The 16,118-nt window shown below is 42.4% G+C and overlaps 1 protein-coding gene across 1 annotated transcript in view; it reads left to right on the top strand.

Moving 5' to 3' along the window:
* The window catches only part of Hephl1 (hephaestin like 1), a 69,969-nt gene that overhangs the window by 25,307 nt on the left and 28,544 nt on the right, over positions 1-16,118 (top strand). Inside the window, exons 3-9 of the mRNA XM_059266664.1 lie at positions 3,862-4,074; positions 4,660-4,839; positions 7,052-7,306; positions 10,424-10,592; positions 11,660-11,799; positions 11,926-12,057; positions 15,880-16,091. Of these exons, the coding sequence (XP_059122647.1) occupies positions 3,862-4,074; positions 4,660-4,839; positions 7,052-7,306; positions 10,424-10,592; positions 11,660-11,799; positions 11,926-12,057; positions 15,880-16,091 (1,301 nt within the window). The remainder of the gene's footprint in view (positions 1-3,861; positions 4,075-4,659; positions 4,840-7,051; positions 7,307-10,423; positions 10,593-11,659; positions 11,800-11,925; positions 12,058-15,879; positions 16,092-16,118) is intronic.

The following is a 16,118-nucleotide window of genomic DNA, read 5'->3' as shown; positions in this document are numbered from 1 at the left end:
AGCAAACTACCTCTCCAGCAGAGCTGAGTGTCGATGGGAAGTGAGACAGGAGCCGCTCCAGTCAGGAGGGCTGCAGAGCCCCTGCTCTTCTCCAATACTCAGCAGCTGCTCCAACACCAACAGGGCTAGGTGCTTTGACTCAGTTTCCAGAGCACTGAAACCAGTTTGTTTTTCTTTGATCGGTTGTTACCTCCAACCTCCCCACCCTACCCCCATCCTGGGAATAAAGGAGGCCCTTGCGCACTTGAGACTAAACATTCCAGCAGCTCCCTGCATCTCCAGCCTTAGAGTCCTCTGGATTTGCTGACATCCTAGCTGTCCTTTGATCAATTTTCATCTTGGTTCTGTGAACAAGCTTCATAGTCTTGAGGTCTCAGCTCAATGCCGCTCAGTACTCACTGGGAACCAGACACCGCTGGGTGGATCGTAGGGCTGCAACGACTAACCACACAGTCAGCACCTCTAAGACTTTCTTCCAGGGAAGGAGTAGAGAAAGGAGCTTGGAAGATGATCAGTGCTTGGACCAGCATCACTTTCCTACTACGTTTTCACACTTAATTTTGGATCCCGAATGATATTCTTCCTCTTGAAAACAGGCACCAAGAATTTTGGGGGGGCCCTGGCCCCCTCATTTCGGTGACAGCCACCAGAAATTCCCCATTGGGACAAAGCTCACACAGTGAATCAAAGAATTGTGATTCATACCCGTATGTGTTACATAATCAAAGGGAGACCAGGGATCCCAGCTGAAGCTTCAAGACAAGTTCCACACCTATCAGCTCTCTTTACATCTGCTCCCATGTCTGTCCACATGTAAACCCTGTCTTACTTACAAGGCTTTGGATAATGACACCACAAGGCAATGGCGTGGACTCATTCTTTATTCAAAAGACATGTGTTGAGTAGCCCTCATAGTGGGCACTGGTGTAGATCCTGTGGGTATAATCATGAGTGAAAATAAACCCTAATCTATGGCTCTTAAAGTCTAACATGAAGGCTGTAAATAAATCAAGTGGTTACGTGCTGTATGTGCCATTTATACATATATTTTAAAATGAGCAATATTAGGACTAAATGTCAGGCACAGTGACAGGCTCTTTTAGATGTTTCGTCAACAAGCCTCTATGACTTTATGTGGTAGGTATTTACTTTTTATTATTTTACAGTCTGAAATTCTTTTTAATAAGGAGTTTGCTGGATCATCTAGCTAATATATGATAGAAAGGGCTTGATTCTAGGCTGTTTAAGTCCCGTGGCTTTGCCGCCCTCTCTCTGAATGCTTTCGAGAACTGGCCTAGTTGCAGGGGTTCAGGGCTTCATCTCTGCACTTGAGAAAGGTTGTGGGATGACTAAGTAGGGAACAGTAGCATTGGAATCAGGGTGGAAAAGAACGCTCCCCACAGAGACAAAGACGCGGGAAAGCCAATAGGAAGTGACTGCAGAAACACACGTGACAGAGGGTGACAGTTTGGGTGAGTGCTGGCATGGTGGGGGCGGCAGAGGGCTCTGTGTGCTTCAGGGAAGAGTAGGGCTTTGCTGCAGACCTGTGACTGAATGCTGGTGGTGCCTTCAGAGGAGGCTGAAGAGCAGGCGTGGCCACTGACGCACCCTGGGAAAGGCTCTGTTTGAGGAAATTTACATCAGAAATGTCACACCGGAAGGTGTCAGTACAAAGTGCAAGTGTCTTAAAGCAGAGGCGACAGGTGGCCGGGTGGATGGCAGGGAGGGCGACTGTCGTGCCGGGCTGCTTGCTGTGCTGGGCTTAGGAAAGTGGAGCCAGCATTGTATTCTGAGGAGCTCTCGTGATGAATGGCAGGTAGAGATGAAAGAGCTATGTTGACTGAAGAGAAAGCCCAGGAAGATGATGAGTCTGCCGGACGTGTCTAAGTGGGAGGGAGCCAACACCATTGAGGCTGCCCTTACAGGGAAAGTGGAGGGACTCTTTAAAATGACTCCGGGAATTAGTGGTTGAGAATAGCTTTCCAGATTTTTTTTTTTTTACTTTATTCCTTTGTAAAATTAAATCCTTATCAAGTTAAAAGTAGTAAGTCACAGTGGTTTAACTTTGAATAAAAACAGCCTTGTCAAAATACCCTTACCTCCTATTGAAAGATGATGCAAAACTCATCTTTAAAAGAAGGGACGTTTTACATCTATTCTTGAGAACACTGAAAATGTATTATGTTGCTGAATAATGTCCATATGATCACCTCTTACATGTTTTTTTTCTCAGAACCTCTCACTAGCAATTGGTAAGTTCCTTTTGCGAAAAGAGAAATAATATAACTTATTTATATTCTCTAATATACACCAAGTCTATATCTAATAGTATAACCCAAATACAACCTTATTCCTGACAAGATCTAACTAATTGAATTTATTTCTTGCTTTTTTAAAGAAAAATTTCTCTGGTTCTATCAACAGATATTTAGGTATTTCTAGCTTTTTTTTAATCTTTAAGTATTATGTAGCATATAATTAATTTCAACACTAAAACTTATTGAAAGTTGATATCGAAAAGAAATTTAGTTGAACGAATAAGTATAAAAGAGGTCCACAAACTCTTCTCAATAATTTTGGTAGAAAGTCAGACATAAATTCACTCAAATCTGACTCACTCATGTGGGGAAAGTGCTTATGAAATAGTACTTTGGTATGTACTAGATCAGGTTACGCTGAAGAACAAATGTCTGGATGAAGATGTAGCTCAGTGGTAGAGCACTTGCTTGGCATGCGTCAGGTCCCCAGTTCCATCCTCAGGACCACTGTACTTGGCATACAGTAGGGTTAACTATTGTTTTCTTCTAGTATCCTTCTCCAAATATCAAATCATAATTTTATGGTAAAATGTGTTAAGAAAATAACATTAGATTTGGATCCTATGTCTTCTTAGGCTTGCTGTCTTATCTGAATTTGACTTGTAATATGAATCCCATCCAAAAGTATGTGGTCTATATCCAATTCATGCTGGTGAATGAGCAAATGGGTGTGTGAGTGATGAGGATAGACCTGGAGCATGTCCATGTCCATCCCACCCTCTGTCCCTAAGAGTCCTCCCTGCTTTTCAGTAATAGAAAAGTCCTCCTGGTCCTTCGGGTCCCTTGAGTCCCACCTCCATTATGAAGCAGATCTATTATCATCTGATGATGATAACATGCTCAGATTGGTCACTTGCTTTCTGCATGCATTTTCACATTGTTCCATGCAATATTTTCCTTAACTGAATATTTCCATGCAGGAATCTTAGCTTTAAAATGTAGCTCAGAGAAGCTCTACACACCTTAACCACTGTGCTGTTGACATTCCTAGGTCTCTGCTTGTGTATTCTGATCCAAAATTACATTCTTCACACTACTTTGCTTTATTCTCCAGCTGTCCATGTGTCCATAATACAAACCCCAGTCTGTCCTACAAGATGGAAGCCTTTGGAAGCCAGGAGAAATCCTAACCCCCCTTTCTTATCTCTCATGATACCCACATGGGGGATGAATTTGTAATAAGTCCCCAAGTGGTGCTCATTATTTTCTTCACTGCTTGTCTGTCTTGTCTCAAGACAATGGCCAAGTGAGGAGAACTGAACTCCTTTGGACTGGTACAGTAGGACCATCAGCATCTTTATTAGGAAGACTGTGGTTCTGGGAGAAGCAATCTGTATGCATTTCCTCACTGAGTTCTCCTGACTTTGCAGAGGTATTCTGGCTTTGCCAGTGAAAACCGGGGCATGAAGAACTCAGCAGGCTTCACCTTACATTCCACAGCAGATACATTTAAACCCATTCACATTTGATTTGAAAGTTCTGCCCTCTCGATTGTAACATGAAATCTCTGGGTTTTAATAGCATCTTTTCTTTTCGGTGAAAGGAGCCTTGTACCCAGATGGGACATCTGGAAAGAACAAGGATGATGACATGGTCCCCCCTGGCCAAAACTACACCTATGTCTGGCCGGTGAGAGAAGAATATGCACCCGCCCCAGCGGATGCCAGCTGCCTGACCTGGGTGTACCACTCACACATTGATGCCCCGAAGGATATCTGTTCTGGGCTGATTGGACCCCTACTGGTGTGTAAGGAAGGTAGGCAGTCTCTCCACCCACAAAAGCTTCTGTGCATGAATGGGGAGGGTGTTGAAAGTGTGCATAAGATTCAGGTCTTGCTTTGTTACCTTCCTTGTTTCAAATTGGATGTGAGTCTTCCACTAATCTTCCTGTAGGCAACATGGAAGGTCATGCTGACACTATAGCAGAGCAGACAATTCAGACACTCTTCACAAATCATGGCAGAGTTCTGAAATTCATGTATATTGTTTAATAAAAATAAAATTCCGTAAGACTACGTGGAGGAGAGTGAACAATGCAGTCAACTGCCCAGCGATGCCTTCGGTTTGCTCTTGTTGATTCCACATGTCTGTACTGTCTATACTTGCTCCTCGGGAAGTGGCCAGGCCTCCAAGTCCTCATTGCTCAAGACTTCTGCCTTGTGACTTTTCTACAGTTCTGTCATTTGCAACAGAGCAGGCTCCTGCTTGTATGTTGTAGGATGTGGGTTATTCTGACTTATCCCTGTCAAGCCTACTGAACGCTGTTGGCAGGAGAGACTCTTCACTTGGGTTTAATTTACCTCTAACTGCCTTTTCTTCACTCTCTTGGTGTTCCTGAAAGGTATGCTGAACAGATACTCAGGGACAAGGATTGATGTAGATCGAGAGTTTGTTATCATGTTCACTCTTGTGGATGAGAACCAGAGCTGGTACCTGGATGAAAACATCAGGCATTTCTGCACTGACCCTAATTCCGTTGACAAAAGTGATGCCGTTTTCCAGAGGAGCAATAAGATGCATGGTGAGTGTGTACCACGCTCTCAGAAGCACAATGGAGCTTTCTGAATGATGAGGTATTTCAGAGAAGCAAGACATGGAAACCCTGGACCTTATTCTGCAAGATGTGTAGATTCAGAAGACAGTGGTTTGAAAGTGAATAAGATACAATACACCTTGAATCCTAATCATCTGAGACAGGGCAAGGCCGTGTACGCAAGCTACATTGAGTAGGATGGACAAGACAGTGGCATAGAAAACAGAAGGGAAACATTATCATCAGGAAGGGACTAGGCACTGAAGTAAGCCCAGAGGATGGATGGATTTAGACTGCCAGAAGGGAGAATAAAATCTCACCACATAACAACTTTCTGCTTATCCAGCAAATGCCTTCCAAGCCTTTGCCAAATTCTCAGAACTATGTTGTACATGGAGTTGAAAGGCATGCTTGTGAATTTGTTGTCTCCTGTGTATTCTTTAAATCATCAAGATTTAGTGAGCACTCACTATACACCTTGTGTTCACTATGAACCTTGTGTTCACTCAATTGTAGAAATCATAAAAGAAAGAGAAGGAGCGGCAGCATGTGATGCGGGCAGAGTCTGATGTCAAGACCATCAATGACAGACTGAGGCCAGGGGGTAATCTGTACCAGAGAGCTGCCTGAGAGAGCCTGAGTGAGAGAGAAAGCCCACAGTCAATGCATTTCCACTTGGCTGCCTTTGCTTCTAACACACAGGCCGGCAGGACCATCAGTCAGAACACACACCATCTCTTATATAACATGCCCTCCATCTTCTCTCTGGTGATATTTCATCAATCTTGTATGTAGTGGTGCTTGGCAAGTGTTTTAGGAGGGAAGGGAAAGGAAGGAAAGAACAGGAAGCAAAGAAAACAAGGAAGAGAGGGGTGAACAGGACCTGAGTGGAAAGCATTGCTGGGACCAGTTTTCTCTCTGCTCTTCAGGATGTGGGGATGAGACCCCAAACACTGCAGAAACCCAGAAAGTTCAAGACTCAGCTACCCATGCAACCCCCTGCCATTCAGGACTTATTCTTTTGTAGTGAAATGCACCCCACAAAGAAATAAATTGTGTAAGCAGAATTAACTTACTCTTAGAATAAAAAGCAGTGTGTGTGCAGAAGTAGCAGTTTGCACATAGTCAGTCCTAGCAAAGGAGACACACCAGTTATAGAAGAAATAACTTGACAAGAAACTGATCTATAAAAGGTGTTAAATCAATATAAGGTTTATTGATCAATTAATGTAAATTCACTAGAATGACTTAGAATAAACAGGGCTGTCTGAGTCAATACCGTATTAGGAACAATAGCTTTTTTAAAAAGTGTATATGTATTTTGCGTGCATGTATGTCTGTGCCTGGCACCTGAGGAGGCCAGAAGGAGGTACTGGATCCCCTGGAACTAAAGTGACACAGTGTTGTGGGTGTTGGGAATGACATCAGGTTTTCTACAAGAATAGCAACATCTCCTAAATGCTGAACCATTTCTCTAGCCCCCAAATACTACTTTAATTTATTCTTTGAAATTTTCATAAACATATACAATGCATCTTGATCATATCTACCCCACTCTCTGCTCTAAGGACCTCTGTCACATCTCTGTCCCAGCCTCATATCTTCATTTTACATTTTATTTATTTATTTTTAACCTTCTGAGTCCAATTAATACTGTCCATATGTGCCTCAGCATGCTATGGCCACTCACTGGGCCACGGACAACCTATCAATGACTATACTTCCAAAGAAAAGTGACTTTCTCTCCCTCAGCATCCATCAACTGTGAGTTAAACCTCAGACACCTGAGTCCCTACCCTTATCTATGCTGGACTTTTTAACTGACTTAATCTTGTACAGGTAACCACAGATGCTGAGTTCATGAGCACTACAGCCACACCATGTCAAAACGCCAGCACTTCACAGCTCCCTTTCTCATTCTGTCACTCTTAAAGTTCTTTCTGCCCCCTCCGTCACAATGTTTCCTGAGCCTTTTCAGGGGAGGTTGATAAGATGTCCCGTTTAGGGCTGAGCACTCAGAGCCGCTTGTTCTCAACACTTTGAGTGGTGAGACTCTTTCATATTGGAGATTGCGACAGGAAAACATTATAGCAATGGCCCACACTGATTGTCCAGCCTTGCTGGTGGGTATGTTGCCAAGGCTTCGGTCCTGCTCACATCTGCAGGGGAGTGTCTTCCACTGGTGTGTTTGTGTTTGCAGCCCTCAATGGATTCCTTTTCGGAAACTTCCCCGAGCCTGAGATGTGTGTTGGTGAATCTGTGTCCTGGCACCTGTTTGGGATGGGGAATGAGATAGACATCCATTCCATCTATTTTTATGGTAACACCTTCATCACCAGAGGGCACCGGGCAGATGTTGTCAACCTGTTCCCAGCCACCTTCCTCACAACAGAAATGATAGTGGAGAATCCAGGGAAATGGATGATAACCTGCCAAGTCAGTGACCATCTGCAAGGTAAGACAGATAGAGACTGTGTGGAGAGGCTTGTCATTGTGCTCTGAAGTAGATTCCCACATGCATTGCATCTACTTAACTATTTAGCATCTGCAGGACACAGTGTACATTTTTTAGCATCCTCTACAGATGTTTATTAATGGTGCTCTTAAGAATAATCTGAAACCTTAAAGAAACTTAGGAGCTAGTAGTTAGACATTTACAAAGTACACAGAGTGTGCAACATTAATTCCCCATGGGTGTGCCTGTAAAGCAGTCTATGGTACTTCTGAGGAGTGAACTCCTAAGCTGAGCCCCTCTGTGAGGGGAGGAAATGGATAGATGAAGGGAGGAAAGACCACACCCACTGAAAGTGTACATATTCTCTTCCAGTGACTGGAAATAGACATGGAAAAGCCCTGACAGAGATCAGGACTCATCCCTACCCAATCCTTGAGTTTCCTTCTGAGTATCATTAGTGCTGTGTCAGCTCAGCTCAGCTCTGAACTGCTGTTAGAACATTCTTTAAATTGAGACAAAAATCCATTGGCTTACACTGTTCTGTGTTCAGGGTAGGTAGATTTAAAAAGATAAAGTTGGCTTATGTGTGCCTGTCTTTGGGTAGGTAGATTTAAAAAGAAAAAGTTGGCTTATGTGCCTGTCTTGGTCTTGGTTCTTTGAAACAACCCAAAGTACATCTTCACTTGACATAAGATTTGTGGCAAAGAGTGATGAGAGAGACTAGGAAGGCAGATGGACCCTGTAGGAAAGGATTTAAATGGCCAGGCTGAGAAGGTGGCAGGGTGTCTGCATGGAGGTGTGATATCCACACCTTCAGGCACTCTGGTGCTGTGCTATGGTCAGTACAGTGGCTTGGAGTAATCAACATGCACATGCAGAACTACCCTGTGTGTGTGTGTGTGTATGTGTGTATGTGTGTATGTGTGTGTATGTGTATGTGTGTGTATGTGTGTGTATATGTGTGTGTATGTGTGTGTATATATGTGTATATGTGTATGTGTGTGTATGTGTGTGTGTGTATATGTGTGTGTGTATGTGTGTGTGTGTGTGTTTGTGTGCATGCACGCGTAGGGGGACTCTGACCACTGTGCCAGCCAAGGAGCAGTAGCAGAGTTATAATGCACAAAGGGTCTGTTCTTAGATGGTGAAAACAGGAAGAGAAAAAAGATGCCAGTGACATAAACTTGGAAGAATAATGTCTGGTTAAATGTGGATGCTGCTACTACACGCAGATGCTAATAGAGTCCTGGCGTTCGGGTGATGTTGATAACACTTTCTTGGTTCCATTACCTTTCTGTAGCTAGTCCTGGTGTCAGTCAGCTGGGTTATTCCGACTAAACTCAACCCAGTTAATATGTTCTGGACACTAGTATGCAAAGACCAGATGAATAAGACAGGTTCCTATCTTTTAAAAATTCTTTTTAGGTTTATTTATCTTGTTTGTGTGTATATGTGTGTTTGCCTGCATGTATGTCTATGTACCATGTGTGTATCTGCTGCCCACAGAGGCCAGAAGGAGTAGCCATATCCTCTGGAATAGGCTTTAAGGATGCCTGTCAGCCACCACGTTGGTGCTTGGAATTGAACCTGGGTCCTCTGCAAGAGCAGTTAGTGCACTTAACTGCTAAGCTATCTCTCCGGTCCCTAGGTTTCTAGTCTTAATGTTGCACACGCTTTTAAGTTTGGGAAGAAACTTTCTGATGTATGAATTCCAAATTTAGATTTAAACTAAGATAACAACAGTCATTTGAAGCTAATATGGCAGCTTGATCTAGCTAGTAGTTGTAACCATAAATGAGTATTTATACATGACCAATATAAAATATTTCTTGAATTGCCCATACCCTCAGAAAACATTATTATAAAACTATAAATTTATGCAAATGTATTTTTTAAAAGATTGATTCATATTTTATGTGTATGAGTGCTTGTCTGCCTGTATGTATGTGACTAATGCATAAAATGCTCATGGAGGCCAGAAAAGGGAGTTGGGTTCCTTGCGACAGGAGTTATAGACAGTTATGAACCACCAGGTGGGCGCTGGGAACCAAACCTGGGTCTGCTGCAAGAGCACCAAGTGCTCTTAACTACTAAGCCGTCTCTCTGGTCCCTGTAGTTTGATTTTAAAAGCCAACAATCAGCCTTTAATCCCAGCACTCGGGAGGCAGAGCCAGGCGGATCTCTGTGAGTTCGAGGCCAGCCTGGGCTACCAAGTGAGTTCCAGGAAAGGCGCAAAGCTACACAGAGAAACCCTGTCTCGGAAAAAAAAAAAAAAAAAAAAAAAAAAAAAAAAAAAAAAGCCAACAATCCCATCTAGAGATAGCTCCGTACTTTATGAGACCCAACAATCCCATCTAGAGATAGCTCCGTACTTTATGAGACAAAGCTGATGTAGTCCACCTCTCTGCAGCCCACTCTCCTACTCATCGACATCTGCAGCAGTGTTTCCGTGTGAGCGAGGACAGAGTGACTTTATCAACGTTGGTGCCTCCAATGTCACAGACCACACTGGCTTCACCAACGCTCTACTGCTTACCGCTCCCGCTTGGTCTCCTTTCTGTTGGAACAATTTACAGATTCCTTTTCTTAAACTCCTGGATTCGGAATTCTTGGATCAGAATTGGATTTTTTTTTTTTTAAGCTTCAGACACACACTGCTTAATTCCCTATCAGACATTGTTACTCATCCACCCACAGCATGTGAGCATGTTCATCCTCCATCTGCCTGATAACCCTGGGAATTAGGACTTGTAGATTGTATCAGTCCTATTAATGAACAATGGAGCTGCATAATTGTAATTAAGATAGAAACCTTTCCATTTGTTTATCGACTGGTGTTATTTCTTTTCTGAACAACCCATTTTTGTGCCTGTCCCATTTTCTATTGGAGATTTACTTTTTAAATTTATGTTTAAAATGATTAACTTTTAATTTGTTAATATTTGTTGTGTTTAAATATATTAAAACTCCCCTCCACACACACCATTTATCCTTTCTTGTTAACTTGGTTTGTTGTCCAATTTTCTGTATAAATTTTCAAATGCTGATGAAGCCAAATTTGTCTGTTTCCCTTGGTGTTTTATCCACGCCTTGCCCTGTGTGTTTCCCCGTCTGCAGCTGGTATGCTGGGACAATACAACGTGGGTAACTGCAGAAGTGATGTTCCTCACCCAAAGATGCAGGGTCAGCAGAGGCACTACTTCATAGCAGCTGAGAAAGTCCTTTGGGATTATGGTCCCCAAGGCTACGATAAGTTCACTGGATTTCCCCTGAATTCGTCTGGCAGGTAAGAACTCTGCTGGTGTTTCCAATTTCTCTCCAGAAAGGTGTGCAGTAGGCTATTCCCTATGATCTACATCACTATGTCTCTGATGGCAGATATCATGATGTCATAGCTTGTAGACTCCTTACTTTTCATTAAAATTTTTCATTCATTTTACATACTGACCACAGTTTCCCTTCCCTCCTCTCCTCCTGTTCCCTCTCCTCACCTCTTATCTACCCCCCATCCAACTCCTCCTCTGTTCAGAAAGGGGCAGGCTCCTGAGAAATAGGAGAGTGATTATTTGTGATTGTTGGTTAGATGGAAACTCTAGAAACATTCTATCACTCATTCACTAACTCTTCATTCATTCACTCACTCATTTATTCATTCACTCACTCACAGATTCATGGACTCACTATTCATTTTATCCATTCATAATTCACTCATTCATTTACTCACTCACAATTCATTCACTTATCTATTCATTATCCACTCATTAATTCATTCACTCACCCACTCATTCTCTTATTCATTAACTCACTCATTCATTCACTCACTCATTTCTTTATCAAACATTTCCTGAGACCCTCTTAAGTGCAAACAACAGTGGTTAGGGTCATTTGAGGCACTGCGCTACAGAATAGAAGGCCTTTGCCCTTGTGGAGCAGTATCAGAGAGGGAATAAGATGACTCTGGATGGAGATAAGCTGTTGAGGTCTAATGGGGTTCTTGTGTAAACTATACAGCCTCTCCTTCCTTTTCCTCCATGTCCAGTTAAATGCCATTGTTTTGAAACCCAAGCCTAGTGTTGCTTCTTAAGTGAAACCTCTCCTTCCCTAGTCTTGAGTCTCTGGGCTTTCACAAGACATAGTATTTTTCAAGTTGATGTAAAAATAATTTTATCTTACATGTATAGGTTTTTTTACCTATATATATATATATGTTTGTTTACCATGTGCAAGCCAGATGCCTGTGGAGGCCAGAAGAGGGTGTCTGATCCCCTGAAACAGATGCAAAATGGGTTCCATGATGAATGCATTTGGGAGATGAATCTGGATATATTCTCAGATTCCCACATCTTTCCACAGTGACTCTGCAGTGTACTTCACACAAGCTGAAAACAGAATAGGAGGAAAGTACTGGAAGGCTCGGTACACGGAATATGTTGATGCCACTTTTAGTAGAAGAAAGACACCCTCTGAGACTGAAGCCCATCTTGGAATCCTTGGTACAGGACATGCTTTCTGATGTTTTAAAGGGGATGTGTTCACCTGGGAGCAGACATCTCTGCAGAATGACTTCTGCTCTGATTTATTTCTCCCATCTCTTTTCATCCTCTTCTCTGGCTTCCCAGGTCCAGTCATCAAGGCAGAGGTGGGTGACACCCTGCTAGTGACCTTTGCTAACAAAGCTGACAAGGTCTACAGCATTTTACCCCATGGTGTGTTCTATGACAAGGCGTCAGACGCAGCTCCGAATATAGATGGTGAGTCTCAACCCAGCTTATCAAGGAAATAGGATGAGTGAGGAAAGGATTGAGAAAGAGACAGAGGTCCTGGGAAGATGACTCAGTGGGTAGAATACTTATTGTGCCAGCGTGAAGGCCTGAGTTTGGATCCTGAGAATCCATGCAGAAGCTGGGAGCAGGATGGAGCATGTCCACACACCATCGCTGGTGTGTGTGGGGTGTGTGTGTAAAAAGCAGATCCCTGAAGCTCATTTGTAACATGAATTGCTAAATGGCCTTTTAATAAAAAACCTGAAGCCGGATATTGTGGTAAATGCTGAAAGATCAGAGAGACAAAGGAACAAACCGCAGTCACCTCTTACCTCTAGGACTCCTCAGCCTGAAAAGGTTCTCCAGCTGAAAAGGGCTTCTGCCGGAAAAAGCTCTAGTTCCAGTCTCCTCACGCCTTATATAACTTTCTCTGCCCAGCCATCACTTCCTGGGATTAAAGGCGTGTGAGCTTCCCAAGCAAAGGCATGGATCTCAAGTGCTGGGATTAAAGGCATGTGACTCCCAAGTACTGAGATTAAAGGTGTGTGCCACTACTACCTGGCTCTGTTTCTCTCCAAGACTGAGTCAATCTCATGTAGTCCAGGGTGGCTTTGAACTCACAGATCTCTGCCTCCCAGTGCTAGGATTAAAGGTGTGTGCTACCACTGCTTGGCATCTATGTTTGATCTAGTGACTTGTTCTGTTCTCTGATCTTCAGGCAAATTTTATTAGAGTACACAATATGTCACCACATTTCCCTCTTTTTGTCTAAAATAATAAAAGGTTATAACTAATAAAAGAAAAACTATATACAATAAGTACAATAAGTATATACAATACATACAGTTAAGAATTAATTAACAATGTCCAGTCCATTAACATTTGACAAATTCAGAGAAAATACTTCATTATTTATCCTATTTTGTTGAGTCCAAAATTTTGTACCTAATTCACTTTCTATCCCAACTTGTATTACCAACCAAAAAAATGTCTTTTGATGTCTCTCAACCTTATACACTTTACATTTCTTTAGTTTCTTTTCTGAATTTATTAATAAAGAAAACTATAACTATCTAGTCTTCAATTCCCTCAGAGACCCAAGAAGGAAATAATATTACTTAAGTAAACAGAAGGTGCAAACAAGTGACTCCCCACCCCCCAGAAAATGCGAGAAATGACAGAAACAGCTGGCTGCCAGAACAGTCACCCAAGATTCCTCTGCAATGTTGGGGCATCCATCTTTGGCCTACAGGCCTAGCATATCTGACAGACTCATCTGTGAAGCAGGATTTTCTAAAGAGCTTCCCTACTTTGTCTTGGCAAAGTTCACAGTCCTTTCTTTTGTGTCCTGCTTGTCCATTTGTACAGCATACTGTCAGCAGTTGAGGCAAGGGCATTTTCTTGTCCAGTGGCTAATTTGCCTTCGATGCCTATCATCTTCTCTGAAGTAGATTGGTGCTGCCAGGAGCAGACATGTCTCATTGCCATTAAAAAAAAAATCTATGTTATCCAAACATCTTAAATGCCATATTTTGTAGATCTCTGAAGTGTTTGAAGATGACCTGTCTATCTAAAATATATCTGTTTGACCTTGAAAACATACCTAACATGACCTACAAGTTTGATTGTAATGACTACTTTTATTTCTTTATATCCTAATTAGTAGGTAATAATAACTTTCAAGAACAAGAAAATTGCATTACATTTTAAATGAATTGTATAGGTTCAATACCTTAACTAAGATTAAAAATATATGTACAGTATATTCTAACAAAAATAATCTCAAATTTGTATCAATATACAAAATTTGTATGCAATATACAAAACCCAATCCAATGCAAAATATTTAAAACTAGTAGTTGTTTCTTTAAAGTAGATTTAATAATCTACCTTTTTATTTTATCATATCTATATCCTCCCCTTCTTCTTTTTAGAGTAGATTCAATAATCTACCTTTTATCTTATCATATCCATATCCTCTTTTTTTTTCTTTTCAGAGTAGATTCAGTGTAGAAATCAGTGAGCTACATGTTCAATGAGAGACCCTGTCTCAAAAACTAAGGTGGAGAGTGATGAGGAAGATGTGCAAAGTTGACCTCTGACTTCCCAATGAATACACCCACACTGCATCTCCCCACATGAACAAGTACATCCACCATAAACACAAAAAGGAGACAGATTTGGCTCAAGTTCCTGGTCCCTTCTTTCCCAATTCCAATCGTGTGAATGATTTTTTAAACTGTGAATGTTGTTCTTCTTGCTGATCAATTACAAATATTAACAACAACCTTACAGGGCTGAGAGCATTTAGGGCTGGGTTAAGCCCACAGTCATCTCTTAGAAAACGTTCATTTCTTTACCCTCAATGGCAAAGAGATTCCACAGTCTCTTCCAGTTCTCCGACATGGAGAGCATGTCTACTGCGAGTTGAAGGAAATTCTGCCAGTGAGAGCTGAGGCATCATTTTGTTTACATAAACATCTCACACATGGGCTCTGTTGTATCCACCAGCAGATATTTATTGAAAATCAGTATTGTGGGCCAACATCTACAGCCTCTGTCTCTCAAAGAGCAGGGAGTATAGGCTCTCTGCTCACACAAGGGGCAGTGGGAATGATCCTTGCATTGCTGGTATTGCTCATGGGAAACTCCAGTTTTTTGGTACACATCCCTATTCTACACTAGACATCATGGCTGCCTGGGATAACTCCTTGTGATCTTGAATGAAGCCAGACCAGTGGGGAGCAGGCTTTATAGTGATGGCAAAGGGTTGAAACAGAACAGAGGAGGGAGGTGCTCCCTCAGATCCACCCCATCTCCTACAGCAGAACTTCTGTGCTCATCGTACCCCCTGCCTGCCCTCCTCACCCCCAATCCAAGATGGTCAGAGTAACTGTGGTGAGGTCAGTTCACAGGAAATACGAGAGACAGTGAGAATGTTTGAATTTTCCACTATTTTATTCAGAAAACTCACTGGGCACCTTTTTGAAAAGCAAAAGTCAGATGTAGAGTAAACTTGTAGCCTTGTTCAAGTCAGAAAGACCAGTGTGCTTGCCTGGGATTTGGAATCTTAATTTCAACCCAGGCTGTCTGTTTAGCAGCTCTGAACCCTGGGCACTTGCTCATAAGCTCTGGCTTTTGTTGTTTGATTTATTTGCTACATTTGCCTCCCGGATTTCAAGCTTGTTAAAGATAAGGTTCTATTTTGGTGATTTATTTTTAAATTCTTGTGTGTGTGTGTGTGTGTGTGTGTGTGTGTGTGTGTGTGTGTGCGTGCAGGTCCCTACTGAGACCAGAAGAAGGCATCAGATCTCCCGAAGCTGGAGTCACATGCTGTTGCAAGCTGCCTGATATGGGTGCAGGGAACTGCTCTCAGGTCCTCTGCAAGAGCAGCATGTGCTCTTAACTACTGAGCCTTCTCTCCAGCCCCCAAAGGCAGAATTCTTGCTTACTTTTCAGGGCATCTTCTTCAGGACTGAGTATGATATATTTCACATAGAAGATATTTAGTGGTATCTTACAGACTTGTATTTAATTGTGTGAATGCAACACTATCATTTGTTTAAAACTGGCTGGCTAAACATGGTATGAGAACAAAATAGGATACAATCTGCAAATAAAGAAACACTTCTATTTTAGCTTCTATCTCATAAAATGGCATCTGAGGTCCAGGGTTCTCAGAGTAGAATTTGTAAGAAAAAAAAAACAACTTTCCTTTTGTAAAATATGTCATCAGAGAGAGCCAACCAGGACAGGAAACCCAGGCTTAATGTTCTCGGCTGTGTGCAACTATTTCATTTGCATCCTCAGGATTTCTGAAACCAGGGGCTCACGTCAAGCCAGGTGAAACCTTCACCTACAGGTGGACAGTGCCTGAGAGTGTCAGCCCCACAGATGAAGATCCCCCCTGCCTGACCTATCTTTACTTCTCAGCAGTTCAGCCAATCAAGGACACTAGTGCTGGGCTTGTGGGGCCTTTGCTGGTCTGTAAAAAGGGTACCCTCAACGCTGACGGGACACAGGTAGGCCATCAGTGCCACCACATTCTC

Source organism: Peromyscus eremicus, chromosome 7 (assembly GCF_949786415.1).
Source record: "Peromyscus eremicus chromosome 7, PerEre_H2_v1, whole genome shotgun sequence".
NCBI lineage: Eukaryota > Metazoa > Chordata > Mammalia > Rodentia > Cricetidae > Peromyscus > Peromyscus eremicus.
Note: the sequence above shows the minus strand (reverse complement) of the source record. Positions and strands in the feature narration are given on the sequence as shown.